We start from the raw sequence: 25,338 nt of genomic DNA on the forward strand, positions 1-25,338 counted from the left end.
GGCGTCTGTCATGGCACATCCAAGACATGCCTATCACGCAGCACAGCTCGTTGCTGCCACGAGACCATCCGCTCCGTTCCGAGCTGTCCCTCCCTCCAACATCTTATGCTCGCACCACGCGCATTCCCGTCATGAGGATGGAACATGCGGAAGAGGCCATTTCCTCAGCTCAGCTTTCCTTCTGTGGGAGAGCCTCTGCCGCCACTGTGCTCTCCTTAGACCCCCTTGTGGCTCACATTGGATCTCATTCAACCCATGATCCATCGCATTCTGCATCTGCATCTCTGCTGCGCTGCGCCTTTGGCCTGTGTCGGGCGCCGCCTCAAGCGGAGCCTCTGACCATTTGCTTTCACTCTGGGCCGCTCTGGGCGCGCCCCCCAGCAGTTATGTCATATCTCCACTGCACCCGCGTGGCGCCGACGTTTGATTGGGGGAGTGGCATGTCATCTTGCTTCAAGGGCCTCTTGAGCCCCTGGTCGCAGTCCCATGTACTAGGGACAAGTACGGGTACTTCTCACCTGCAACTTGCAGGGTTCTCTCCTTTATCCTGGGCTGTTAGTGGACGCCCATCCCGCCCGAACCACCGCAAGATGCTCCAGCTCGTCTGTGACGGCCATGATCTTCAGCATCTCTGGCATCCCGCTGCGCTTCAAACGACCAACCACTGCCAAGACGTGTCCGGGCTACCTCACTGCGTCACTCTACGATAATGGACATTGGATAATGTGGCCATTTCCGTATGGATTTTCATTAACTTGCAGAAATCCCATGAAAACTGACTCGACTAACAGTCGATCTCTTCACCTCAAACCCGGTCCAGCCCGCGGATAGGCGCCTTGTTACCTACCATCCAAAGGATTTCGAGAACAGAGGAGAGACACTGCCCTCCGTGTCATGATGTTTGTCCCGCAGAGGCTGCTGGCCAAGAGTCTGGGGCGGTTTTGTAGAACCTGAAGGAGACATGGCTGCACTCTTCGTCCACTCAAAACGTTGCGCCGCTTACAAGTTGAGGCACCTCTTGTCCAGGGCCCCTGGTCCATCAGCTCGCTCTGGCAAAGTTGGCTTGTCGAAACAGCCAGTGTCTTTCAAGAGCTGCAGGTTAGGATGGAATGCCAATTCATTCTGACGGGTTCTTGGAAGAGACATATTCTACTCGGGCTGACACTCAAGACCGGTGCGGTTTCTATTTTGATGGCAGCTGCCGTACATGGATTCACGATAGGAGCAAAGTCTAGACCCTCCAGTGGTTCGGCGCCGACATCAGCCCCGTTCAAGGACCCTTTCATCCTGCCGGATCCGGCAATTTGTCTCTAAAGACATACGACGTTCCCTTCAACCCACGAACTACTGCACGACGACATCGTCGCTGCGACCATTGTCGCAGACAGACACAGCTCAGGCCATGTTCGCGCAACTCGCAGGTGATGCTTCGACCGTGCGAGGGCAGTCCCATGAGTGCGTTTCATGGTCTCTGAGGAAGAATCGTGATGGATGCCAATTGAAGTTTCCACAAGAGTGCGGCTTGGAGTGCTTGCATTATCTCGCGGGAATCAACAGAGCAAGGGTCCAACAGACGAGAGAGCAAGGGTCTCATTATCGCGCGCGCACCGGCCATAATCTGGCATCACCATCCTGTCCTGTCCTGTCTTGGCCGAGTCATGCCGCCTCGAGTGTATTGTCCGATGCGAGACATGATTGAGGACCGTGTTGCACTTTCAGTCTGGGGAATAAAAAGTGCCGTCACGAAATAACGACGTGAGCCAAAGTTGGAAATCCTCAGGTGAGATCCATACCATGCCATGTCCCACCTGGAGAGGACTCTGCTGCGGCCGGGTGGATCTAGCGTCTCGTCTTGAGTGAGCACAGAGAACCATCAAGTCCCCGGATCCAATGTCTTGACTTCACCAGTGGCTCATCTACAGAGACCGTTTCACCAGCTCGGATGATTTTCGAGACTCGTCCGGCAGAGGAGAGGGAAGAACCGGCAAACCATGTCCGTATATCGGAGGTTGACCATCACCTGCTTCGGATGTCGTGAGATGAAGTGCGCGACGCCGGCTCGGAGGGCGATCTAGTCTTGATGCTAACAGACGGAGGATCTTGGGTGGGTGGGATAGACCGCCCAGTTCAGCGAATAATCAATGATACTGTCCCTCCCAAACTGCCTCATCTACGTGATGGCGTTGGTTTGCCGTGTCGTGGGTTGACGGCTGAGCCTCCTTTGACCCTTTGCGCTACTGGCGGTTGTTCTAGAAATCGAGACACGGTGACCAATGATGGGTGCCAGGTGCGTCCTCAGCCAAATTGAAACGAGGGGCACATGACGCTTGACGGTCGCATTCCTCTCTCCCTCGAAGCTACGGGAGGTGGCAGCTCGGGAGAAGGCCGTGTTGGATGCTGGGTTTGCTGATATTGGCTGGGATATCGGACGTGATTCGCCCATCCTCCGCTCACCGCTGCTTGACCCCCCCGCGACATCCAGTCGTCCAACCCCAGGATTTGAGCATCACGTACAGGAAACCGCAGGACATGACACCCTCAGTGATCTCCAGTGCCTTAGTACATGTCACGATGCATCTAAAAAGATCTTCTGGCTCATTCGCGAAGCATCACGCAACACGCTCACGCAGGTGTATGGCCCTGTGCCGTCTCGACTGTCCTTGAGGGACACTGTCGGCGATCGACCGACGAGGGACGGCACTACGGCGCGTATCAGGGTCTCTGTTCAAAGGTCCAGGCCCTCTCTCGCTAGAGCATTCTACCCCTCGATCTGGTGGGGAATTGTCCAATCTGCTTGGGCGACATGCCACCTCTGCATCTCGAGGGTTGATGGCTGCAAACCGACGCGCGACAATGATGATTCTGCTTCTTGGGGGGCACACCATTCGTCGAGTTCTAAGGAGCACGAGGGGCACGCATCTCTAGAGGGGATCTGGCGTTGGTAGCGAAAACGACAAGCGAGTGAGCAGATGTCGGATCAAGATGGGATGGTCCAAGTGAGCTCCCCTCTCCATTGTTTGCAAGCCACTCCGCCGATGCGGCTATCTGCACAGATATCATGACACTACTCCAGATGTCTGGGCCCCTGCTCTCAAGGGCGAAAGTGATTGCGTGGAACCATGTTTCACGAGCGCCTGGAACAGTCACTTGAATGGGCGCCGCTGCTCTGTGACAAAGGCGGATGCGTATTCGTTTGGGGACAAAGACAGTGAGTGGGTAGGCATGTTGCATCGCCCACATACCGACCGGTCGACGAGAAAAACGCTCCGAGGACTTGGGCTTGAAGCAAGGCACAGAGTGGGCATCAACTGCAGGGCTGGTGCAACTGTTAGCTTGCTGGTGCTCGGCGGTAACATGACTTCGGACTTGCAACATTGAGGCAACGGATATCGACAATGGATGCTCAAGTCGAGCCTCCCTCCGCTTACACCGAGCCGAGCACACGACAAGTACGAGTACTTCCCAAGACCTGCGGTCCCTTTCTTCCTTTCGGCCCACGGAATGCCTTGTCGGCCATATGTCAGAACCTGCGTGGGCGCCAATAGGAGAGGCAGCGCAAGGCGCGTCGGCCACGAATCTTTATCGCGCGCAGCTTTCTCGAGGTTGGAGTTCTGAATCTGGTCTTGATCTTCATCTTGACAAGAAGCCTTCCAAGGTATCGACCGCATCGTTTCCACTGCACTAAGCCCCCCCAGGTCAGGGTCCCTCGTCCAGGGTGGGACGCTCAGAGCTCACCGCAAGCCGTAAAGGGCTGACCCAACCAGGAGCACAAGCTTGATGACGTCGATAAGCCCACAATAGCTGCTGACAGGCATCTTTGTTTGGACCCTTCGGATGGAGTTTTACAGATGTCGGCAATTCATTCTGATAGAGCTGACGATGGCGCAGGCTTCAATGACAAGCCTAGGCGATAGTGTGTGCGCGCGGCTACGACTCTGAGGTTTGGACCCTGATTTGCAGGGGAGGGGGTCCGAGTGTTTTGATGATCGCACAAGGTGTTGGATCCATGTGCCAAAGAGAGTTCGATTATTCTCTCGAAAGATGCACGATAAAATTGCCATGGTTCACTCATCATGGCTCGATGGCATGATCTCAAGGCGCCCGCCGCCGTCCAAACTCGAGTGACAGCGCGCGTGCGAGTCGCTTGATTTGATGGGCGCCCACAAAGCAAAGAAGCGAAACCCACGGCGCTAGGCCCCGCCTGTGGAGCTTTGAAGTTGCTTGCATTGGATCGTCAAAAGGCTGTTCAGCGAAACTGTCAGGGATAGCCTCGTCTGCTGAAGCTGGGAAGGGTGAGGCTGGCTGACCGCTTCCCATTAGACTGGACGACGACCTTGGTTTGGAGGGGTAAGATATCGAGGGGCTCCAAGTTTTGGATACACAGAAGAGGAAAATTTCAACTTTCCCCCCGCCTTCGGGATATGTTTAGATCCTGCTTTCGTCATGCCGAAGGACAGATTCCATGTTGGTCATTGCTTCTGTTGCTTGTGCCTGTGCTTAAGCGGCTGGGACTAACCAATCTGAGGGGATAACTGTCCATGTTGAACATGGACCCCTCAACGATCGTGCAGGGACTGTCTACGATGTACCAGCCACTCGCGCCATGGGTGTTTGCAGTCGAATGTCAGTGCCGGCGCCATCCTCGACCCTTTGTTTGGTTTGGTTCGACGGGTGGCTTTGCGGCAAATCTCTCTTTCTTTGTGAGAGGTCATGTAGTGGTGCGTGGGCTGATCTGTGATGGCTGACCAAACTGCGTGTAAGTCGAGTCGAGTTGAACGACACGCCAGTTTGGTTTGGGGGCCCGCCGCTCCGGAAGATCACGAGGGGTCGTCAAGATGCAAAGTGCCGCAAACATGGACTTGTTCCATGGACGTTCCAATCGAGATGTGGAGATTTCCAACTTTCCATTCAGGGAAAGAGGGCGGACGAAACGAGAGCCCCATGTATCGTCTACTTCTCGCCCCTCTAGTCGCATCTCATCTGTGGAGTTGAGACGTAGCATGTAGCCTCCATCATACGTGATGTCTGCGTTGGGTCGTTTGCTCGCCTCAATCTTGGCGGTGTGTTGTTAAGCTGAGCGATTTGCTTACCTGTGGGAGCATCTCGGAACGGCTGGGAAACGTTGCTGCTTGTACGCGATCAACACCATCATGGCGATGTGCCGCTGCTCGCGTGCCCGACAGATCGGGCGATCCCATCACGAGGGAAGAAGAGACTGATGTGGTCACAGAGAAGTTTTCTGTATTGCGGGAATATTCTTCAGGAACATTACAGTCTGTGGCTGTGCTCCCGTAACTGAGGTGGTGAGAAGTGAGGCTATGAGGCCCAGATCTTGGATCAAGATTTTCCATACACTCTTCTTACACGGTAACGTACAGGGTAGTAACACATCTCGGCTCTCACGCGGTATATCACGGAGTCGCCGTCTCAACGTCCTCTTCCATCCTCTCTTGCTTGATACTTGCGCGTCCCCCGAGTGTCGATCATGGCTGGATTTCCAGGAGCTTCTCCAACGTGCGGAACCCATCATGTGCAAAGCCCTGGGTCACGTCCACCTTGTAGTCTTTGCCGTTCACGCGAATAATGCCAAAGCCCATATCAGTCCAGGCCGACTTGACTCCGTTGAACATGGCGGACACTGCCCGACCCATCCTGCGGAAGGGCATCGTGAACAAGTGCTCCATGTCGAACTTGCGTAGTGCCTCTCGCTTGACCTCGGCCGCGCGCTCCATCTCCAACCGCTTCAGCTCTGGCACGTACTCACCTGGTAGCGAGAATCGACTCTTGAGCCAGACCTTGTCCAGTGGTGCTGTAATGACCTTGGGCTTGAGCAACGGCAACATGCGCTTGACCGTCACCTCCATCTGAATAGGCGCAGGGCCGACGCTCGAGGGGCTGCCAGCGGCGGGCGCGAGCTTAGCAGCCTGGGCTGGTAGGATACGGATACGGCCGACGATGTTGGGAGTCTTGGCAATGAGGTAGAAGCCCATAGAGACAAGCAAGAGGTAGGAGGCGCCGAACGTGATGCCGACCCATTGCGGAACACCTTCGGGTTGGTTGACAGCCGTCTTCGCAGTGAGAGCCGTCCACGTGAGAAGAGAGACACCGCTCGTCCAGCAGCCAAAGTAAAACCAGAAATGTGAGGGGCCCTCGTAGAGGATCGTCGGGGTGGGCTTTGTCGCGAGGCTCTTGATGAGGGCGTACTGGCTTGGGGCAACGGACGATGCGGCGGCAGCGGCGGCGATCTTCGCAGGCCGGGTGGCTTTCACGGCCGGCTGGGCAGCCCGGCGGAGGGATGTGGTAAAGAAGCGGGATCGGAGGACGGCGGATTCGGCGGCGCGGGGTGCGAGGAGGGGCCGGAGACCGGGGAGGCAAAAGCCCCTTGCGAGGCTAGCCATGATGTGGTTTGTGTCGTTTGAGCAGGAGAAACAGAGACTACTGATGCGTATAGTGTGTTATATGTGCCGTAGGGCGTCCAATTGGGTGCGTGGTGTCATGAAATCACACTCATGTGTAATATTTTGCGGCTTCTCAAGCAAAAAAGTGAAGCTATCCAGAAATTCAACTTTCAATCGAGCTAAACCCATCTGGGGCTGTGCGGAAATAAGCCGGGGATCATTTTGGCGTGGTCGGGTTGCGGCAAAATGTCGTCCGAGGGGGATGAGGGAGGGCGACAAATTAAGTGGAACAGTTGAGAGATATACTGATGAGCATGGGTGTTGAGCTGGTGAAGATGTCGCGGTGAATTGTTATTAAAAAGTTGGAAGGACAAGATTTAGGCATACTTATTAGTATTTGATCATGTTTAAGCTATTAGATAGTTAATGAGATAAAAAATTGAATGGTGTATAGGTGAAGAAAACCGTTAAGAAAACGTTACTTTTCTGTCCCTTGCGTTCCTAAGCTTCCCGCCAAAAAAAAAACGTCGCCGTATCCACTTCAGCGCCGCCATCCCAACAGCTTCAGCTCAAGAAATCCATCCCTCCAACACCCCCCGAGGCCGCTCCTACGTGCCCTGAATCCCCTCCACAGCCCGCCTCACATCGCCGTCTCCCGTCCTCAATTGAGCTGTGTGCAATGGCGTCTCTCGCGGCAGCATACAGGGCGTCTGCCCGTGTCGTCGCTACCCGTTCCGTCGTCCGTAGTACGTTTCTGCTGGCCATCTCCTCCCTCTCGGTCCCTTTTGTCGCGCACCGACTAACACATGGTGACCTTTTTTCCCTTGCCGTGCAGCCTTCACCACATCGACGCGATGCCTCGCCGCTCAGAACTTTACCATGCCGGCCCTTTCGCCCACCATGACCGAGGGTAACATCGCCAGCTGGAAGGTCAAGGAGGGGGAGTCCTTCAGCGCCGGCGACGTGCTGCTCGAGATCGAGACCGACAAGGCCACCATGGACGTCGAGGCCCAGGACGACGGTGTCATGGTCAAGATCATGACGGCCGACGGTAGCAAGGCCGTTCAGGTCGGATCGCGGATCGCCGTCATCGCCGAGGCCGGCGACGACATCAGCTCACTTGAGATCCCCGCCGACGAGCAGCCCAAGGCCCAGCCTAGCCAGGCCACCAAGGAGACCGCCCCGACCGAGTCGAAGCCCGCCGAGAAGAAGAGCGCCCCGAAGCCCACGGGCACCGGAACCTACGAGCACAAATACCCCCTCCTGCCGTCGGTCGGACACCTGGTCAAGGAGAAGGGCCTCAGCGAGGACGACGTCAGGAAGATCAAGGGCACTGGTCCCCATGGCCGGTTGCTCAAGGGTGATGTCCTCGCCTATCTCGGAGCCATCAACCCCGATACCCCCGCGGCCAACGAGTCCAACTTCAACGCCCTCACCCACCTCGACCTGAGCAACATCAAGGTCGCCGAGAAGAAGGCTCCCAAGGAGGCCCCCAAGGAGGCTGCCCCTACTCCCAAGGCCCCCGTGATCGAGAACCTCGAGCTGTCCATCCCCGTCTCCCTGTCCAAGGTCATCGAGGTCCAAAACAAGATCCAGGATACTCTCGGCGTCTTCCTGCCCATCTCTACCTTTGTCGGCCGCGCCGCCGAGGTCGCCAACGACGCTCTCCCTGCCTTGAAGCGTGCTCCCACCACCGACGAGCTCTTCGACCAGGTTCTCGGCCTCGACAAGGTCAAGGCCGTCAAGGGTTCCCGCGGTGTCTACCTCCCCCAGATCTCCGCCATCCCTCCCGCGTCGCTGCTCGCCCCTAAACCCGCCGCCCGCAAGCAGACCGACATTATCGACATTCTTGCCGCCCCCAGCAAGAAGGCCGCTCCCAAGCCCGCCACCATCCGCACCGTCCCCGGCATGTCCAGCGGCGCCAACCTCTTCACCCTGGTAGTCCCCAAGGCCGAGGAGGAGCGGGCACAGATCTTCCTGGAGCGCTGCAAGGTGATTCTGGAGGAGGAGCCCGGACGGCTGGTGTTGTGAGGTTATAAAGATTCCCTGTAATATATCATTTTCCGCTATAGACAATGGCTAGTAATTGCGCTTGGACGCTTTCTTGGTATGTTTCCTGACAGCTAGCCGCAGGTGTCTTGAGAACATCCGTCCATCACGGAGGAGTGTCTCAGGCAGCCATCTGTTACTTATGCCTGGATATCTAATTATGAGAATTTCACATTGAAAGTAACGTTATGAACGAATCTTGTTGCCACAATTCTCTCAGCCCTACGTGATTGAACACATGCACTTGAAGGGCTTCGAGCTAACGAGCCCTTGCTTTTCTTCACCACGGAAGAACTATCCAACATATGAATATTGCCCCACGACGCCTCATATCCTTAGTGCCTGGTGACCTCCGAAGAGTTACGGCGGTAGACTCAATTGGAAACCCCTTCAATGGCGATACCTTGACCTCCTCTGCTCTCGCCTGAGGGAGCAGAGCGCTAGGGCAGAGTACAGCTCGACAGTCCTTACACCAAAGAAATGGTTCCTATCTATTCAGAAGCGAGCCCCAGGTCTCATCCCTACACCTCCTTAGAAAGAAGGAATTTCGTAAGATGAACCATTCATCCAGTGATTTCTCATCGACCTTCCGATTCCAGTAGATACACCAATGTTGACCGTGTTGGTTGCTAGCAGGGGGCGGCGTGTAGGATACGAACATGGATTGAAGCCCTCCGAACCTGCAGTGCCAAGAATAGACACATCACTAAGTTCAAGGGGATGACATCCGCAAGTGTGGTCAATGATTCCTGGGGGTGTGGAAATGAGCTTGCCAAGGGCAAAAGCAATATGGTAATATCCCTTTTGGTTGTTGGTATCTGGATCATGTAATGCCAACGGGCTAGATCTACCCAACGGCCTGTCTGATGCCCTGATCTTGTGTTAATAATTTACTTTCTGGCCAACAACGCAACTTGGTTCGAGACCGAATTTAAATAAATGGCGAGGTTTTCAACGGCTGCACATGGCATCTAGTGTTGGTGTGATTGAAGGATGAGCCATGCCATTGACTAGTGGGAACAGCTTGCGCGTCTTCATATGATGACTGGCCAAGAATATGGCTTGCTGCCGTCTTTTTAGTGTATTGACTTGCTTGGTGAGTTTAGTAGCATAATATTGCGTCAGGACTGGGAATTGACAGCTGCCATCGACTGCAAGTTCAAGTTAAAGCCAAGGCGACCAATGGGCTTCAGAGCGTGGGATGGCGATTCAAGACCAAGACAAACGTTAATTGCATTGGTCACAACCTGGGCGGGGATTCCCATCTTGGCAGGTGGCCTGGCATAGCAAGCTGAAGGACAATAAGTTGGTGTCTCACTCTTGGAAGATCTGCCCGCATGTAACCCTGGAGGGAGTCGTTTCGGATGCTCGCCGAAGGAAGCCTTGACGCGTGCCAGAGGTCGGGAATAATCAAGAGCCATTCATGCAGAGGTGAGGCAAGCTCTCTAAAGGGGACGTGATTCACAAACTGACCAGTCACCTTGCATGGCAAAGGTGGTTCGTGATTGGGGAGCTGACATGCCGACTGCGTCGCCCAGTTCAAGTAGGGTTGTAAATCGCACCCAACAAAGACAGTGGCGTCTCACAGCAGCCTCAAGTGTCTCGGAGAGCGGGCTTTGATGAACCCAGCGACCCGGTCGTTGGACAAGACGGGCTCGGGGCATTACCTTACCTGTACAAATAACCCTGCCTGGCCACAATCACCACCAACAAGCAGCAGAAAGGTGGGATGAAATGCAACAGGGTGAGTCAAACCCCTCGCCCGCGGAGAGGACAGGCGGCCATTCGCCAGGAAGCCCTATTCAGGACGCCTCAATGGACCCGAGACCTGGGCTCAGACATTGATAGAGAGGTAAACCTGAGGGGTAAGGCGGAGCTGCGGAATGCGAGGCAGGCAGGCAGGGGGAGAGAAGAGGAGAGGCTCGGTGTGATATCGACAGTTTGGAAAATGCCGCTCCGACGATCTGGGTGTGATGTTGTGTAAGTCAGGCTACACGTAGAGCGCAGTACTGCATGGTAGGCTGTGATATGCATGGTAGACATTCGTGCGCTTATATACGCCTCGATAATGTTTTGTCGGTGCTTCCTTCCTGAGTTGAAAAGATGGGAAGGAGTGAAACCTTTGTCACGTGTAATTCAGATTGCAAGGGCTTCATTTCTATCCGAAGACGTGAAGAATTTCCTTCCTGAACCAGGTCGACAGCCGAAAACACCATGGGCCAAGATTACACAATCACTCACTTAGCAATAAACTCCGACTAACACCACCAGGATGCCATGAGATCTGACTAGAAGAGTCCCACTCTGCAGATCAAACCAGTGGAGGGCGACAGGGAAAAGAAGGGAGCCCCCACATCGCTGAACCCTGGGTAAGGCATGGATGGGATGGGCATGTGTGCGGCCCCTGGTGCAACTCCCGAACCAGCATCTCAGAATCTCTACGGCCATTCCAGGAGATCGTCTTGATCGGTCCCATATCCGTCGCAGGCCGTGGTCGCTTGACGCAACCTCTACCGAACCGTCCATCATGAGGCCAATGATATGCTTCCCACGCAAGGGGGTCGCGAACTTGCCATCGAGTTCTGGAAAGGCGTACCTCCCCAGTGCCGCCGTCTCAGGCTCTCTCTCAGCTGCTGCTGCAACGACATGTCGACACGCCATGGCAAGCCCTCTGGACGCCACAGGCATCTGCTCGGCCTTTGCCAGAGTCGCTGCTTTCATCACATCGCATAGCATCTTGCAACCCTTTCCAAACTGCTGGGACGGCTTCTAGTTGGATGCCGCCCTCCTGCCTTGGTCAGGCGGGTGGGTAGAAAGACCTTGACCTCCCTCACACAGCTGGCCCCGGATGCTCACTCAGGTCATTATCCGCACTCTGTTGCTCTCACACTCGCTTGCTTCCGACTTCCGAGTGCTCTACCCGGCCTCTTTGATCAGCTACCAGTGTGAGATCTCAACATCAACCGACAAAGCCTCACAAACCCCGGATCCGAAGTTCCTTGCGCAACACCATCATTCGGACAGGGCTCCTAGCTTGGTCACATCCGCATACGCTCACTTCAACTGCTGCTTCGGAGTTGAAGCTGCGGCTCCCCGACTGACAGGAAGCTCAGTTGCTGGTCAAGGCGACTTGAGCTTGCTGGGAGAAAGGGGGAGTACTCTCACCCAGTCGCGCGTGTAAACTCCACGCCTGGAGCAACTCAGGCAGTTGTTGCTCTACAGACTCTTCGAATATCTCTCGACGGCTTATCATATCCTGCGGGAGAACAGTCGTTTCGTTATCATCCTTTGACCTTACGTCTTTACTGGCATCTACCCCCTTATTCATCAACAAACTTTGCTGCATACATCCTGCATACATATCCGCCATGACGCGAGCCAGGGTGCGGCCCGACATGCGCAAGAGAGCCGCAACGGCTTGTAACACCTGTAAGAAACGCAAACAGAAGGTGAGAGACCAACCCAGCCAAGAGCAATGGCCCCTGTTTCCCGTCCATGAGTTGAGCACATGTTACACAACCGGCTTTAGAGCCGTCATGCACTCGCCCACCACTTGCATGACACCACCGGTTGCCTACAATTTCCCCAGCCATCCATTGTCTTTCAAATTCTTTCCCCAGTTGCAATTGTCGCTGTCTCTTACCAACACTGGGCCGAGCCCAAGATCGCTTCTCATACATCTATGCTGGCACAACACCACATCTCCTTGTCACTACTAACTTAGCCTTGGGTAGTGCGACTCAAACAGGCCCTGTAATTCTTGCCGCAAGAGAAGAGTGGTTTGTCGGGACCATGGCGACAAAAGCCCAAAACCGAGTAATCGGGTCATACCGGGCTCGCCTTCGAAACGACGTTGTGCTGACCGGTCCCCTGATTCCTCTGGATATGTTTACGCGGACATGGACTCAGACAACACGGACGATGGAAATCATCAAAAAGTCGTGCCAATGTGGGTTTCCAGTTCCAACTTTGACCAAGCCGTCGTCGCCTTGAAGCCAGGGGAAGTGGAATTACACACGGAAGCATGGATGATGCGAGACCTCACTAACAGGGGCTGTGAGTATCTCCTCCATGAAGGCTCTGCTGCTTGCTGCTGCTAACAAGTCCAAGTTTATGTTGGCAATTCCTCGACATCCTCCTCCCTGGTCGTTATCAGCACTGTCGTAGGGTTCATATCGGGGGACTCTTCTTTTACCGACGACCCAGACCGCTTCAAGATGCCAGAAGCTCCCTTTATAGCCCCCTCCTCGCCCCAGACCAAATCATTGCTGCCTGAGATAAAGCATGCTAAAATATTGACAAGGTCGTTCTTTGAGAACGTAAGTTATTGCTGCCTCATGCTGGAAGTCTGTATGATCTCTAATTCCCACAGACGCAAGGCCTGTTTTGGGTGTTGGACCCGAACTGGACAGACATGGCCTTGGACCGTGTCTACGCCGCGCCAGACTCTGCTGCCGCTTCAGACCGTTGTCTCATATATCTCGTTCTGGCCATTGGGTTTACCATGGGCACAGTTTCCCTCTCGCCAGGCCACAACGCTGTCATTCATGAGATGCGTATGCTTGATGACCAATGGGGAGAAAGGTTGTTTACCGCCGCAAAATCGATAGGCGACCCGATGACAGCTTTTGAGGATGAGGGTTGGTCCGAAGATGGCGGGCTGTGGTCTGTCCAGGCTCTTGCGCTGATGTCGTATTTCACGCTGCTGGTATCACGACGGAATGCCGCCTACGCGTACTGTGGCGAGTACTATGCTATTTCTTGTTCCTCAAGCGAAGCTAACCTAATTGTAGGCATGGCTGTTCGATCTGCTTATGCCCTCGGAATACACATGGCCCCTCGAACAGATGTCTTGTTCACTGACCAGCATGTAAAGCTGCTGAGACGAAACATTTGGAGAAGCCTGTTTATCCTTGATAGATTTCTCGCAGCATCTCTGGGACGGCCGTTGGCAATGTCAGAGCAAGACTGTTCTCATAATTCGCTCCAAGTACCAGCAGCATCATCCAACCATGGAAGATCGCGGTCCGTGCTTGATGCGTCCGTCGAGGTGTGCGAAATTATCGGCCAAGTCTTGAATAAGATCTACTCAAGTAGTAGGATCTGTTCTGAGGCAGCACACGGAATGATGAAGGATCTTGAGGCTTGGTCCAGGCGGAATCCGTCGTTGACAAAGATGTCTTTCCCAACGGTGATGGACGCCAGCGCTTTCGCTAGGGCCTGGCCCAAAGCTCACATTCTAGGCCATTACGCCAACATTCTTCTCTGTAGACCGTTTTTTCTGGACCTTTTCATGAAAACAACAGTAAACGAAGATGGACTGATACGGACATGCATGGCAAGGCCATCGCGAATCACCTGCGAGCTGAGCGAAAGATGTGTATACCAATCGCTTCAGATGATCAAGCTCGTCAGGTGGGCCATTGATTCGCACGAGATGCGTGTTTTTGACTCTTCGACTCTGTAAGTGCCAAGTACCATTGCTTTTGTCTGACACATGTTCTAACCAAGCCAAGGCACATATTATTTGACGCGGCTCTCATTGTGCTCAGCAACGATTATGCCGGCATACATAATGTTCCCCATGCCGAATTCTGGATAACTCAGGCCATGGACGCTCTGAAGATGTCAGCAGGTCCACGCCGTCATGCTGACAAGTTTGTCGGTATCTTGGAGTCATTTCAACAGGCGAGAAAGGGGGAGAGATCAGGGGAATACTGGAAAAAAGATGTTGGATTGGCAGGCTATGGTGAGCTATACCAGCTGTCGACAGGGAACTTTGTTCAGGGTCGGCCTCCTTCTTGCTCACCAGTCAACGATGCTTGGATTTCGCCATGCGAGAGCCGTCGTGGGTCGCTGGCAACCATGTATCCCTGGGGAACGCAAAACAAGGATGGCAGTCCTTTAGGGGCCTGGCCCACGGTCTCATTGACAGACAACAACACGCCTCAATCTCAGGGTCTGACTGATGGTGCAGGGAGCTCGCATGGCGAGGAGGGCGAGGTTGGTTTCGATTGGCGGTTGTCAAAGCAATGAAGCACTTAATTGTGACACGGCTTGCCCAGCCTGACAGGGGAGTATGGCTGGGAGGAAATGGGAGCTGAGTTACTGAGTGTACCGAAGCGAGATAGGCAAGTTGTCTCGATGTTGTATGATTAGAGGTGGGTAATTGGGTTATTGGTTGTTTAATGGGTATCCGATTCTAATGTAACCATATTTCAAGTTACTGTCCTTGAACAAGATGTTTCTACCAACGGTGGAGGTTGACACGAGAGCAGGATATCATGCAACTTGATGTACACGTAGACACGGCAGGGGTCACAAGGTGAGGCTGCTGGCTGAGTGCCTTGGTGTTTATCAACATGGTGGTTGAACTGGGGCTCGAAGGACAAGAAGCAGGCCAAGCCAAACCAGACAAGTTGGCTAACAGACTAGAAGGGCATGATATGACACTGCTCTGGTCCCCAACATGCATGCCTGTACTCCGTATACCCACGTCGATAGTCCCGTCGTCACACCGGAGCACCCTTCCGACTCAGATCGGGAGAGCCACCAACAGATCGGGACCATCGCGCCGACCATCCTGTTTTTGGTAATCGTACGAAATACGGACTGGAGAGGGAGAAGGATCTCCTACACTCTAACCTGATCCCGCACGCAGCCCAAGCTGCAAGACCCGGCGAGCCGAAAAGCATCCAAAAGGGTTCCCCTGCTCGGCGTTCTGCAGGCGGCAAGGTACTGTAAATGAGATTGGGGGGAAAGGAAACGCGGGAAATCCTTGAAATGTTTGCTTGATAGATCATTTTTTTTCTTCAGCAAAACTTCGAAAGCAACTTCCGGTGCAGCCTTGACGAATGGAACGGCACGGCTAGGGAGGAAGCGCAGTTTGTCATGTATGCAGGAGAAGCAGCATACATAGACGTTTGCTTCTTTCAGTACGGCTGGTCCAAGAGCGGTCTGGGACAGATGTGTGTATATACAAGATATGTACAGCCCCCCCCTTTCCCCTGTTAGATTGCATGATCGGCGGGCGAGAAAAAAGCAATATGTGAGTTATGCGGATAACGCCCCGGACGTGCAAGGCCAAGGCGGAGGCTTATTGTCAGCTGCTTGAACATACGCCACGTCTCATTTGCCAGATACTAGCTCGGCAGTTGGAAGTGTCTGTGTCTGAGGAGGAAGGGGGGGCGTATAGATGAGAAAGACTTGGATTGCCATGTCTCTGAAGAGGCGGCTCAAAAAAGTGCTAGCATACAATGATTCCCCCCCTCTCTCTCACTCATCACCAGCTCTCAGGGCCAAAGCGTTCCCCCTGGGCCACATGCGCTTGGATGGCTGTGCCCTGGACGTCCATGGTGGTGGACACGACATTGTTCCCCCACCAGCTAGGCGGCTCGACGCCATGTAGCGTAAATGCGAAGAAGATGAAGAGGGTGGCCAGGGCGAGGCCGAGGTCGAGCGCCGACGAGGTGAGGAAGTTGAGCCTCGTCCACCACCGAAAGTGCCGCTTCTTGATCCAGAACTGGAAGACGAAGCCCACGACGCCCCAGGAGAGGTAGTTGAGGGGCGTGGCCGGGGGAATGGCGCCGGCTCCGCCGAATATGAGGGGCGCCATGAGGTAGCGGACGGGGGACCTGGGCCAGCGCTTGGCGGCGAGGTAGATGACGATGGGCGTGATGGCGCCGACTATGAAGAAGGTAAAAAGGCCCGAGTAGACTTGACCGGGGGAGAACATGCGGGCAGGGCCGAGGAGGCCCCAGATGATGGAGGCTATTGCATGTTAGACGGCGTTTCATAGTCGAGAGTATCTACTCACCAGCAAAGAAGACACGGCCACCAGGGCACGTAAAGTGGTCAGCCTGGTGTGGCTCGCAGACGTCTTCAATGTTATTGAGGGCCAAGTTCAAGACTACGATCTGGATGAAGCATGAAAAGGTCGTGGCCACGACCTGGGTCAGGAACATTGTTCGAGGCGGGATCTTCATGTAGTGACCAAACTTGAGGTCAGAGACGAAGCGGAGGGATTGGGCCCTGGAACGGTTAGCTACTGTCAAAGGCGCCAGAAGCGAGGGACCTGCATTGTGATGTATCCATATGTCTTGAAGCTAGAGTTCAAGTTAGCATAGTTCTTACAAGTGACAGGTATCTACATACATCATCAGTGCCAGAGGACGGCCCGGCTGGAGGTAGCCATAGATAAACTCAGTCAAGACGTTGAGGCCAATCTGAGTGTTCGTAACGGCCTGGATAATACCAATCGGCAGAGCGAAGCCAAAAGAGATAGCAATGGCCAGCAGAAACGCCCACCAGCTGAGGTTTGTAGGGAATCCAAGAACGGTGTAGAAACCAATGAGAAGCATCTGCACCAACGTTAGCCATGCGTCTCGAGGAGGCACTGAGGGGAACCTGCAGCGGCAAAGAGAGACATGTACCACCACGTGGGAGCTTCCTTGTATTTGTTCATGAGCTTCATGTGGATATCCGGCTTCTCCTTGGTACTATTCCTCCATTGCTGCCAGATCTGTTTTCCGTTGTGCAGGTAAGTGTACACGACGAGCGACGATATGGCGGCAAAGGATAGACCGTAGGACATGGCAAACGTGGTGCTTGACTCTGTGAGCTAAAGTTGCTCTTGGGTTTGAGTTTAACAAACCTGATGAATAGGGGCGAGTAGTTCTTGTACTCTTCCTCGTCCAGAGTAAACTCAGGCGTTAGAATACGCGTAGTGTTGTATGGAGCTCCCGTGTTGTCGTATGTGCTCGAGTCGCTCATTGGCAGGTATTCGGCATACCACACTCCGCCATAGTGAAGAAACGACGAGAGCACGATGAAGAATGTGCCAACTCCGATGAGGGTGTTGGCGATAGCATGCCTAGACTTGTTTAGAGGGTATCCTGTAGTCAAGTTGAGCAAGTTCAACCTACCAAGGCGGAATAAGTGGCGAGCCAACGTAACCCGCAATCTGCGTCCAGTCAAACGTGATGGGGAGAAGTGACAAGCCCGTCTGCCCGCCAAACAACTGGTTCACGACGGGATTTTGAGGCGCCAGCCAGGTGGCAACAGCAAAGATGCTCAGAAACTGGGCTAGGAAGCCCGGGATGAAGTAGTAGGCAAAGGCACAGCCCGTAACGATGGTGAACCACTTGTAGCGGTGCATGGTGCCTCCGATGATGGTGGGGTCTGGGGCGTCGTTTCTCTCGTACATGGCGTTCATGAGGGTGACGCCCACGAGGTTCTCGGGCCATATCATGGAGGCAGGGTAGACTTTGACGGTGAGCTTATTGGACTTGTTGTTTATCATGATACACTCACCTAGGAACTTGCGTAGCATGCCAGCAATACCGTAGCCCACTGACTGCGTCGAGATAGTCAACAGGAGCTGAAACATGATGCCAAAGTTCTGCTTATAAAAGACAAGCTGAGCTAGGATAATATCCGTAGCGTAGGCCACCGAAAAAGAAACACTAGCCATGACAACAATGATGGCATGCTCCTTGATGTTGAACGGCCCCGGGTTGAGCGTCCACCTGACGCCAAACGTGGTAAACTCCCTGTCCGGGACGAATCTCGCCCACCCGTGGCCCATAGGCCAGGCGATGATCTGGGCGATGAGGGGTCCAATGCTAATGGAGGGCTGCCGGAGGGAGAAGAGGGTGTTCATCGAGGCGCCCAGGACGACGAGGAGCATGCCGATGGTCCAGGCCCTGACTGTGTTGCACGGGAGGTCCTCGTCGTAGTTTCGTACCGCGGCTCGGACTTCTGGGTAAGGAGAGTTTTCCTCTTCTTCTTCCTCGTCGTCCTTGATGAGGGCTGCTTCATCGCCCGAGTCCTCGGAACCCTTTCGTCTCGTCTCATACTCTTCGGGAAGATTGGGGTCCATGAGGAGCTCATACTCTGAGCCCTGATCATCATCGTCGTCATTACTAGCTCCGCTGGCTGCCCATTCATGAAGGCGATGCTTGAGGTTATCGCTTGAGGGATCCTCCATCTCTAGTGATGTTGACAGCCGCCCACTAGGGCCCCCAATGGTCTGTCCGATGGCCTCAGCGGGCATTGCGGAGCCTGGCTTCTGACTGCGAGGCATGATGAGACTTTTGAAGCCTCTTGGCCCCCAGGTTCACCGATATCAGCTCGAGTTCATCCACCAGCTCAGACGCAGGGTCCTCGTAGAAAGTCCTGGGAGACTATGGGGGGGGGGTGAGATAGTAAGAGCTGACGTGTAGACGCGTCTCGACTAAAAAGATGCCACGTGCAACAAAGAATAGCACAGAAACGCTATATATCAGATAAATCAATGAATATCCAAGATTGAGCGAAATTATTGTCGAGATTTTTGGTCGTCAAAGAGTTGTCTCAGTGTAGGAGCAGCAGGTGAAACGTGTTTGCTTCGCGTCTTTTGTGCTCCGTTTTGAGCGGGTGGCGTCTTATTCAGATCTTAGGCGCATGACCATTTAAACAACATATATATATATATCTTGTCAGAAATTCATATTTAAAAGATGAATTATTTGGTCAAATATTTCCAATGTCAAAAAGATACAAAGAAAGGGAATCTTGAAGTGATTGTCAATGGCTTATCGTGACGATGCAACGCCCCTGCATCATGAACGGGAAGCACAGTGCGCTAAACCAAAGTGGGAAATTTTTGACATGACCCCGGATCGACCTTCAACTTACATCTCAACTTCAACTTCTCATATTCCCCTCTCAAACTCGGAATGGGATCATAATGCGTCGGGTAGTCGTGACTGGCCTCGGCGCCATCACGCCTCTAGGAGTCGGCGTCAGGCGGACTTGGACCCGTCTCTTGGCCGGCGAGTCTGGCATCGTCAGCGTTGCAGACTTGAAGCCTCGGGCGCGGTGGAGGGAGCTGACGAGTACTGTAGCTGGGATAGTTCCCAGCGGAGAGGGAGAAGGTAAATGGAGGGCCTCGGACTGGCTCAGCATGACGGAGCAGCGCCGCATGTCCAAGTTTACGCAGTACGCCATTGCCGCCAGCGACATGGCCCTCAAGGACGCTGGGTGGGAGCCAAAGGACGAGCGCGAGCTGGAAGAGACAGGTGTGTGCCTCGGAAGCGGTATTGGAAATCTCGATGAAATCTACGAGACGAGTTTGGTGCACGATCAAGGTGTAAGGCTTCGAGTTGAGCTGAGAGAGAGCCGGCGCTGACTGCTTGTCAGGGATATAAAAAGGTGTCACCACTCTTTGTCCCAAAGATTCTGATCAATATGGCTGCCGGCCACATCGCTATGAAGTACGGATTCCAGGGTCCAAACCACGCTGCTACGACAGCCTGTACAACCGGCGCTCACTCAATTGGAGATGCTTCACGGTTCATCGCCATGGGAGACGCAGACGTCATGGTCGCAGGAGGTTCAGAGTCATGCATCCACCCTTTGACTTTTGCCGGCTTCGGAAGGGCCAGGTCTTTATCCACGGCCTATAACGATAATCCGCAGGCAAGTTGTCGGCCGTTTGACGCTGACCGAAATGGGTTCGTCGTCGCTGAAGGTGCTGCTGTGTGCGTTCTCGAGGAGCTAGAGCATGCCAAAGCGCGGGGGGCTCGCATCTACGCCGAGATCAAGGGCTACGGATGCAGCGGCGATGCATACCACATGACGGCGCCTCGAGAAGATGGCCGCGGTGCCCTTCTCGCCATGACAAAAGCACTGAAGAATGCGGGCATCAAGCCTTCGCAGGTCGACTATGTCAACGCCCATGCCACGGCTACCCAAGTTGGCGATATAGCTGAGACTTCAGCCATCCGAAGTCTTATGATGGGCGACGAGGGCCACGCTCGTGAGTCGGATATTACTGTGAGTAGCACCAAGGGGGCAGTTGGACACCTGCTTGGCGCTGCTGGAGCCATTGAGGCCCTTTTCTCCATCCTAGCCATTCATGAGGTATATGAAACTCTTGAAAAGCACTGAGACTTGTTATTGACAACTATTCTAGGGAATTGTGCCTGCGACGCTGAACCTGGAGAAGCCTGACGTTGGAGCCGCCTTCAACTTTGTACCCAAGGAAGCTCAAGAAAAGGATATTGGAGTGGCCATCTCCAATAGCTTTGGATTTGGTGGAACAAACAGCTCATTAGTGTTTTCCAAATTCCAATAGTCTCACCTCTGTACAATGTAAAAATGTGTATTTTTATTCATCATGATTTTTATGAGAGTTGTTGATGTTCTTCATGGTTGCGGTGGTTGTGGAGGTTATCTAGCACAGTGTGTCACAGTGCTGATAGCACCAAGGGTCCTCGGCTGCCGACATTCTCCCGGGCCACTCACATGGCGGACAATTTCTCTGCCATTGAAAGATTGAAGCCGTCATGCACCCGGCCATGACGTGAAGGACCCCGGACGGACCCAGCATATCTCCCTCCTCGACCCAGCACCTCTCAATCTTTCTCCAGAACATCACTCACAATGAGCTTGACCTGCGAGACCTGCAGGACACAGGCCCGGACCGTCCTCCGCGCCGCAATCCGCGCCGGCGCATCACGAGCTGCCGCTGCCCCGAGGACGAATTTTATAACCCCCGCGAGAGCGCCCACTTCTGTCCCCGTGAGGCAGTTCAGCAAGACGAGCGAGAGGAGCCTCCTCAAGGGCCTTGGGAGTGCCATGGCTGAGCCTTACCGCGTGCTGGGTGCTACAGAGCAGTTGTTCAAGGCATCGTCAAAGGCTGCCGACTACCACATCACCGAGAAGGAGCGGAAGAACGACCAGGTGCAGCTTGCGGAGGATGGTGAAGAGATTGGCCACTCTCTGAACCCAGATAGCGTATGGCATCACAGTACGTCTGTCACTTGCCCAATTTATGTCTTGGTTGCTAACATCTTCAGCCTTCAAACTCCCTCCCACATTCAGCACCTGGTCCCACGTCACCATGCTTCACCTCTACCTCATCAACGCCCGGATACGCTGCTTCGAGCGCGAGCCCTTCCATAACTGGCAGCACCAGCTGACGGACCATTTCTTTTTCGAGTGCGAGAAGAAGATGCACATCGACCATCACATTACGTCGAGCGCCCTGCGGCAGCGCTACCTCAAGGATATTTTTGTGCAGTGGCGGGGTCTGCTGCTGGCGTACGATGAGGGGTTGATCAAGGGTGATGCCGTGCTGGCGAGTGCTGTCTGGAGGAACCTGTTCAAGGGCTCGCCTGACGCTGATCCTCGTGCTCTGCTTGCTATTGTGGGTTGGATGCGGTCGACGCTACTGCAGTTCGAGGCTGCCAGCGATAACATGCTCGCTACACAACTTCCCCAGATCCTCAACAAGCCCGTCGACGTCTTCTGGACAAGACTGGAGAAGCAGCTAAGCGGACAGCAAGACGACACCACCCCAGCGAGAGAGCCGGTGAAGCATGAGGCAGAGGTTGTGCCGCCAGAGGGAGCGGCCAAGGTCTCTGCGACTTGAGAGGATGTTATGTATTATCAGATGTTTACGAACTATGCAAAAAATTTAGAAGGGCTGGGTTGTAAAAAGGGGTGTATGAATAGGTAGGGCATGGGAGTGTGGGCTTGGGGCATCTTGATTGTTGTACCTATGTATATACGAAGATAATGCATGGATGATATCCCATCTCATTTGGATTGTCGTATTCTGTCTCTTCTAATCGACCTTTTCCCACATTTGAAATTCATACTTGGTCCCTGCCTCTTCCTCGCCATCTTCGGAAATCTCTTCACCAGTCCAGCTCGCCAGCTCTTCCCTCGGCTTCTTGACCCAGTCTCCGGATTTGTCCCCCTTTAGCTCAATCGGGAAAAAGGTGTCACACTCAAAGTCACGCTCGATACTCGTGAGCAGCACCCGTCGGGTCTCGGAAAGTTCTAGGGCTGCGGCGTAGATCTGCGCACCGCCCATGACGAACACACGTGCGACGTCGGCTCGGGCTCGGGCGTACCGGAGCGCGTGCTCTAGAGATGATACCCGGATGGGCTCCTTGTCGCCGACGATAGGTGTTGGGTCTTCGAGGCCTGCTGAGCGGGTGATAATGATGTTGAGACGGTCCTTGAGGGGGCGGAACTTGACAGGGATCGAGTCCCAGGTTTTGCGGCCCATGATGACGGCATTTAGAGAAGCAGGAGGTGACTAAACTCTCTCTGTCAGTTTCCAGTATCCAATGCTACACACGCTGTGTGGATGAATTGAATTGAGTACCTGTGGCGGAAGCCGCGTCGTCACGCGCGCAAAATACTTCATCTCCTTGCGAAGACCTGTCCAGGGCATCGTCCCGTGGGCGCCGATGCCCATATTTCGCGTCGCGGCGACGATGAGGGTGAGTTCAAGAGGCTGCATTTTCGCTGTTTGATGATGGTTGAAGATTTTGGTGGAGTGTCGAGTTCAAAGTGAGTGAGTGGGTTTGTGTCACTTGCAATTGGCTCAGCTACAGGCAAATACAAATGTCACGAAAATCCAAGAATCATTATGCTTGATTTTCTTTCATTTAATTGAAAGTTTAAAATAAAGGCTCCTTGGAATTCTTGAAATGTAATTCCTTCGCTCTCATCCGAGTCTCCTCCAACGCCAATACCCGACTTACAGCTTGGATGAAGGTGGCAGCACCTCGACGTCCTGGAACGGAATCCCCAGGAATCGATACACATGGTTGAACCTATACTCAAGTCAGAAAGAGCCTCGTCAAGTAATCAAAAAGACTCACCTGTCGCTCCCAAAGAATGACTCCGACTTTCCATCCCGGTTGGTCACCCACAGCCACGGAGCACCAAAAGCTCCCTTGTCAACAGCCTCCGCCGTCAGCTGCTTGACCTTTTCCTTCGTGCTCTCCCTCCCCTCCATGATCTTCTTGACGTCTTCATCCGTGAAAAGCTTCTTGCCTGATCCGCCGTCAAGTTCATCCGTAGCTTCAGACAGTGCTGCAATGAGGTTGGCATCCTCGGCGAGGTTCATATGCGGAGGCAACCATATCTTGTGAAAGAGAAAGCGAAAGGTTGCGAGGAAAGTCGACTCTGGGTAGTTTTCCTTGATGAATTGCAGAGCGCGCAGCGGTGAGAGGGTCTTTGCGATGGCAAAGATGTCGGGTGGTGAGCCTTGGTAGGGGATTGAGAGGCGCGCAGCGGCACGGCGACTATCGTCGCTGAGGTATCTAGCCTTGGCTGGGAGCATCCACGGAGGCTTATTTCCTAGAATTTTGTAAGGAGAGGAGGAGGAAAAGATGTAGTGTTGTCATACCGGAGAGGTTGTTGATGCCACCGAGAAAGACGGGATGGAATCTAGAAGGAGTTAGTAATTGCCAACAGAGTTACGCAGAAACAGAAATACATACTCTACTTTGACTCCATGGGCAGCAAGCTTGTCAATGTTCTGCCTTAAATCCGCATACCCAACATAGCTATAAAAGGACACTACAATCAATCAACAGTCAATAACTCTCCAGATTATGTTATCGCCAAACTCACCAATGTCCAGGTAGCAATCAATGCGTCCTCCCATCTTTTGCAGTGTTTACTGATCTCTCCCTCTCTCCTATGTTGGTTAGAAAAAGGTAGTTGTTGTGATCTTGATTGTTTAAGACGTGATCCTTCCCCCCGTGTTACCAAAAACGCGGAGCGGACGCGGGGCCCCCGGGTTCCATGTGGGGTGTGGGGATGCCGAGGTTCGGATAGTTTACGTCTCCACCACCGAGCAAGGAGTGCCGAGCATCACCGTTCGTATCAGTAATCAACCCGTAGATATACTTATACGTGAATTCAAGAGGAAAGAGTTTCCCGAGGCATCATCCAGATAGCCAGAGCAAACACCATTAACTCAGTATCCATGACACCTACCAAGCCCGTCGCTCTCGTCGTCGGTGCCTCACGGGGCATCGGCCGTCAGGTCGCCGTTGACCTTGGCCGGAATGGCTACGCTGGTCTGTAACACTCTCTCAAAGACTATACATCTCAACTAACGGACACGCAAGTCGTCGTTGCTGCTAAAACCATCAGCGATCCTTCCAAGCCCGCAGGCCCCTTCCCGCCAGACCCCAACTCCCCGGCCTCAACCATCACCACCGTCGCCAGGGAGATCACTGAAGCTGGTGGCCAAGCAACAGCCGTCCAAGTTGATGTTCGCTCCCCGGAGAGTGTCGATGCTCTCGTGTCCAAAACACTATCGGTAACTCTTCCCCAAACCTCATTACATCCACCACTAACACAACCAGACATACGGCCGTCTAGATGTCCTCATCTACAACTCAGGCGCCATCTTCTGGGCCCCCGTGGCGTCTACTCCCGTAAAGCGCTTCCAACTGATGCAACGCGTCAACCCAGAAGGTCTTTACGCAACAGTCCAAGCTGCTCTTCCCCATCTCCCCTCCACAGGCCGCATCGTAGTCGTCAGTCCGCCAATCTACAGCCGCTTCTTCCGTGGCAAGACGGCATATGCCATGGGCAAGGTGGGAATGAGTGTCTTGACAAAGGGGCTTGCTATGGACTTTGAGCGTGAGGGAAAGAAGGACATGGCTATTACGAGCATCTGGCCGGCTGTGGTGCGTAAACTCGAGCAATGTCCAACAGAACGCTGCTAATCATTGTCAGGCCATCGAATCTGCAGCTACTCAACAGTTCACTACCAAGAACCCAGACGAAGCCAACGACCTGCGCAAGGCAACCATCTTCTCCGATGCCATCCTCGCCATCCTCCAGGCTCCCCCCTCTGTCGTCAACGGTGAACTCCTCCTCGATGAGGACTTTCTCCGTGAGCACGCCGGAGTCATGGACTTTTCCAAGTACAACGTCGTCCCGGGAACCACACCCCGTCGTATCATGCCCCAAAAGCTACCAGACCTCACGGTGGCCGAGCAGGCCGATGAAGGAAAGCGATATGATAGCACCAAGGCCAAGTTGTAAACATGCGGCATCATTGAATGTATTTTATGTATACATGAGG

General features: G+C 53.9%; 8 protein-coding genes and 1 pseudogene across 9 annotated transcripts, besides 1 other annotated feature; 5 read left to right on the forward strand and 4 right to left on the reverse strand.

The window, feature by feature from the left end:
• Positions 1 to 5,483: 5,483 nt before the first annotated feature.
• NCS54_00590000 (Hypothetical protein) lies at positions 5,484 to 6,398 on the reverse strand (the record flags this gene model as incomplete). The annotated part of the gene is made up of 1 exon (XM_053151382.1): positions 5,484 to 6,398. One exon carries the CDS (start codon positions 6,396 to 6,398, stop codon positions 5,484 to 5,486), a length of 915 nt encoding a protein of 304 aa, XP_053007357.1.
• A 568-nt stretch (positions 6,399 to 6,966) lies between these two features.
• Positions 6,967 to 8,429, forward strand: NCS54_00590100 (annotated as a pseudogene). The gene is made up of 2 exons: positions 6,967 to 7,144; positions 7,234 to 8,429.
• Positions 6,967 to 8,429: a sequence feature.
• Positions 8,430 to 12,346: 3,917 nt separating this feature from the next.
• On the forward strand, positions 12,347 to 14,483 carry NCS54_00590200 (Hypothetical protein; the record flags this gene model as incomplete). The annotated part of the gene is made up of 4 exons (XM_053151383.1): positions 12,347 to 12,503; positions 12,558 to 12,766; positions 12,820 to 13,910; positions 13,964 to 14,483. 4 exons carry the CDS (start codon positions 12,347 to 12,349, stop codon positions 14,481 to 14,483), a joined length of 1,977 nt encoding a protein of 658 aa, XP_053007358.1.
• A 1,246-nt stretch (positions 14,484 to 15,729) lies between these two features.
• On the reverse strand, positions 15,730 to 18,531 carry NCS54_00590300 (Hypothetical protein; the record flags this gene model as incomplete). The annotated part of the gene is made up of 8 exons (XM_053151384.1): positions 15,730 to 16,217; positions 16,264 to 16,478; positions 16,526 to 16,552; positions 16,602 to 16,807; positions 16,858 to 17,053; positions 17,101 to 17,319; positions 17,372 to 17,711; positions 17,760 to 18,531. 8 exons carry the CDS (start codon positions 18,529 to 18,531, stop codon positions 15,730 to 15,732), a joined length of 2,463 nt encoding a protein of 820 aa, XP_053007359.1.
• A 597-nt stretch (positions 18,532 to 19,128) lies between these two features.
• On the forward strand, positions 19,129 to 20,565 carry NCS54_00590400 (3-oxoacyl-[acyl-carrier-protein] synthase; the record flags this gene model as incomplete). The annotated part of the gene is made up of 3 exons (XM_053151385.1): positions 19,129 to 19,578; positions 19,629 to 20,351; positions 20,404 to 20,565. The coding sequence occupies exons 1-3, from the start codon at positions 19,177 to 19,179 to the stop codon at positions 20,563 to 20,565; spliced, it is 1,287 nt and encodes a 428-aa protein (XP_053007360.1). The 5' UTR covers positions 19,129 to 19,176.
• A 308-nt stretch (positions 20,566 to 20,873) lies between these two features.
• Positions 20,874 to 21,864, forward strand: NCS54_00590500 (Hypothetical protein; the record flags this gene model as incomplete). Its single annotated transcript, XM_053151386.1, has 2 exons — positions 20,874 to 21,240; positions 21,290 to 21,864. 2 exons carry the CDS (start codon positions 20,874 to 20,876, stop codon positions 21,862 to 21,864), a joined length of 942 nt encoding a protein of 313 aa, XP_053007361.1.
• A 195-nt stretch (positions 21,865 to 22,059) lies between these two features.
• Positions 22,060 to 22,746, reverse strand: NCS54_00590600 (Dihydrofolate reductase; the record flags this gene model as incomplete). The annotated part of the gene is made up of 2 exons (XM_053151387.1): positions 22,060 to 22,539; positions 22,609 to 22,746. 2 exons carry the CDS (start codon positions 22,744 to 22,746, stop codon positions 22,060 to 22,062), a joined length of 618 nt encoding a protein of 205 aa, XP_053007362.1.
• A 240-nt stretch (positions 22,747 to 22,986) lies between these two features.
• Positions 22,987 to 23,901, reverse strand: NCS54_00590700 (DSBA domain-containing protein; the record flags this gene model as incomplete). Its single annotated transcript, XM_053151388.1, has 5 exons — positions 22,987 to 23,062; positions 23,111 to 23,591; positions 23,641 to 23,681; positions 23,735 to 23,813; positions 23,868 to 23,901. The coding sequence occupies 5 exons, from the start codon at positions 23,899 to 23,901 to the stop codon at positions 22,987 to 22,989; spliced, it is 711 nt and encodes a 236-aa protein (XP_053007363.1).
• A 324-nt stretch (positions 23,902 to 24,225) lies between these two features.
• Positions 24,226 to 25,298, forward strand: NCS54_00590800 (Hypothetical protein; the record flags this gene model as incomplete). Its single annotated transcript, XM_053151389.1, has 4 exons — positions 24,226 to 24,319; positions 24,371 to 24,564; positions 24,611 to 24,937; positions 24,987 to 25,298. 4 exons carry the CDS (start codon positions 24,226 to 24,228, stop codon positions 25,296 to 25,298), a joined length of 927 nt encoding a protein of 308 aa, XP_053007364.1.
• Between the last annotated feature and the right edge of the window lie 40 nt (positions 25,299 to 25,338).

Source organism: Fusarium falciforme, chromosome 4 (genome assembly GCF_026873545.1).
Source record: "Fusarium falciforme chromosome 4, complete sequence".
Classification (NCBI taxonomy): domain Eukaryota; kingdom Fungi; phylum Ascomycota; class Sordariomycetes; order Hypocreales; family Nectriaceae; genus Fusarium; species Fusarium falciforme.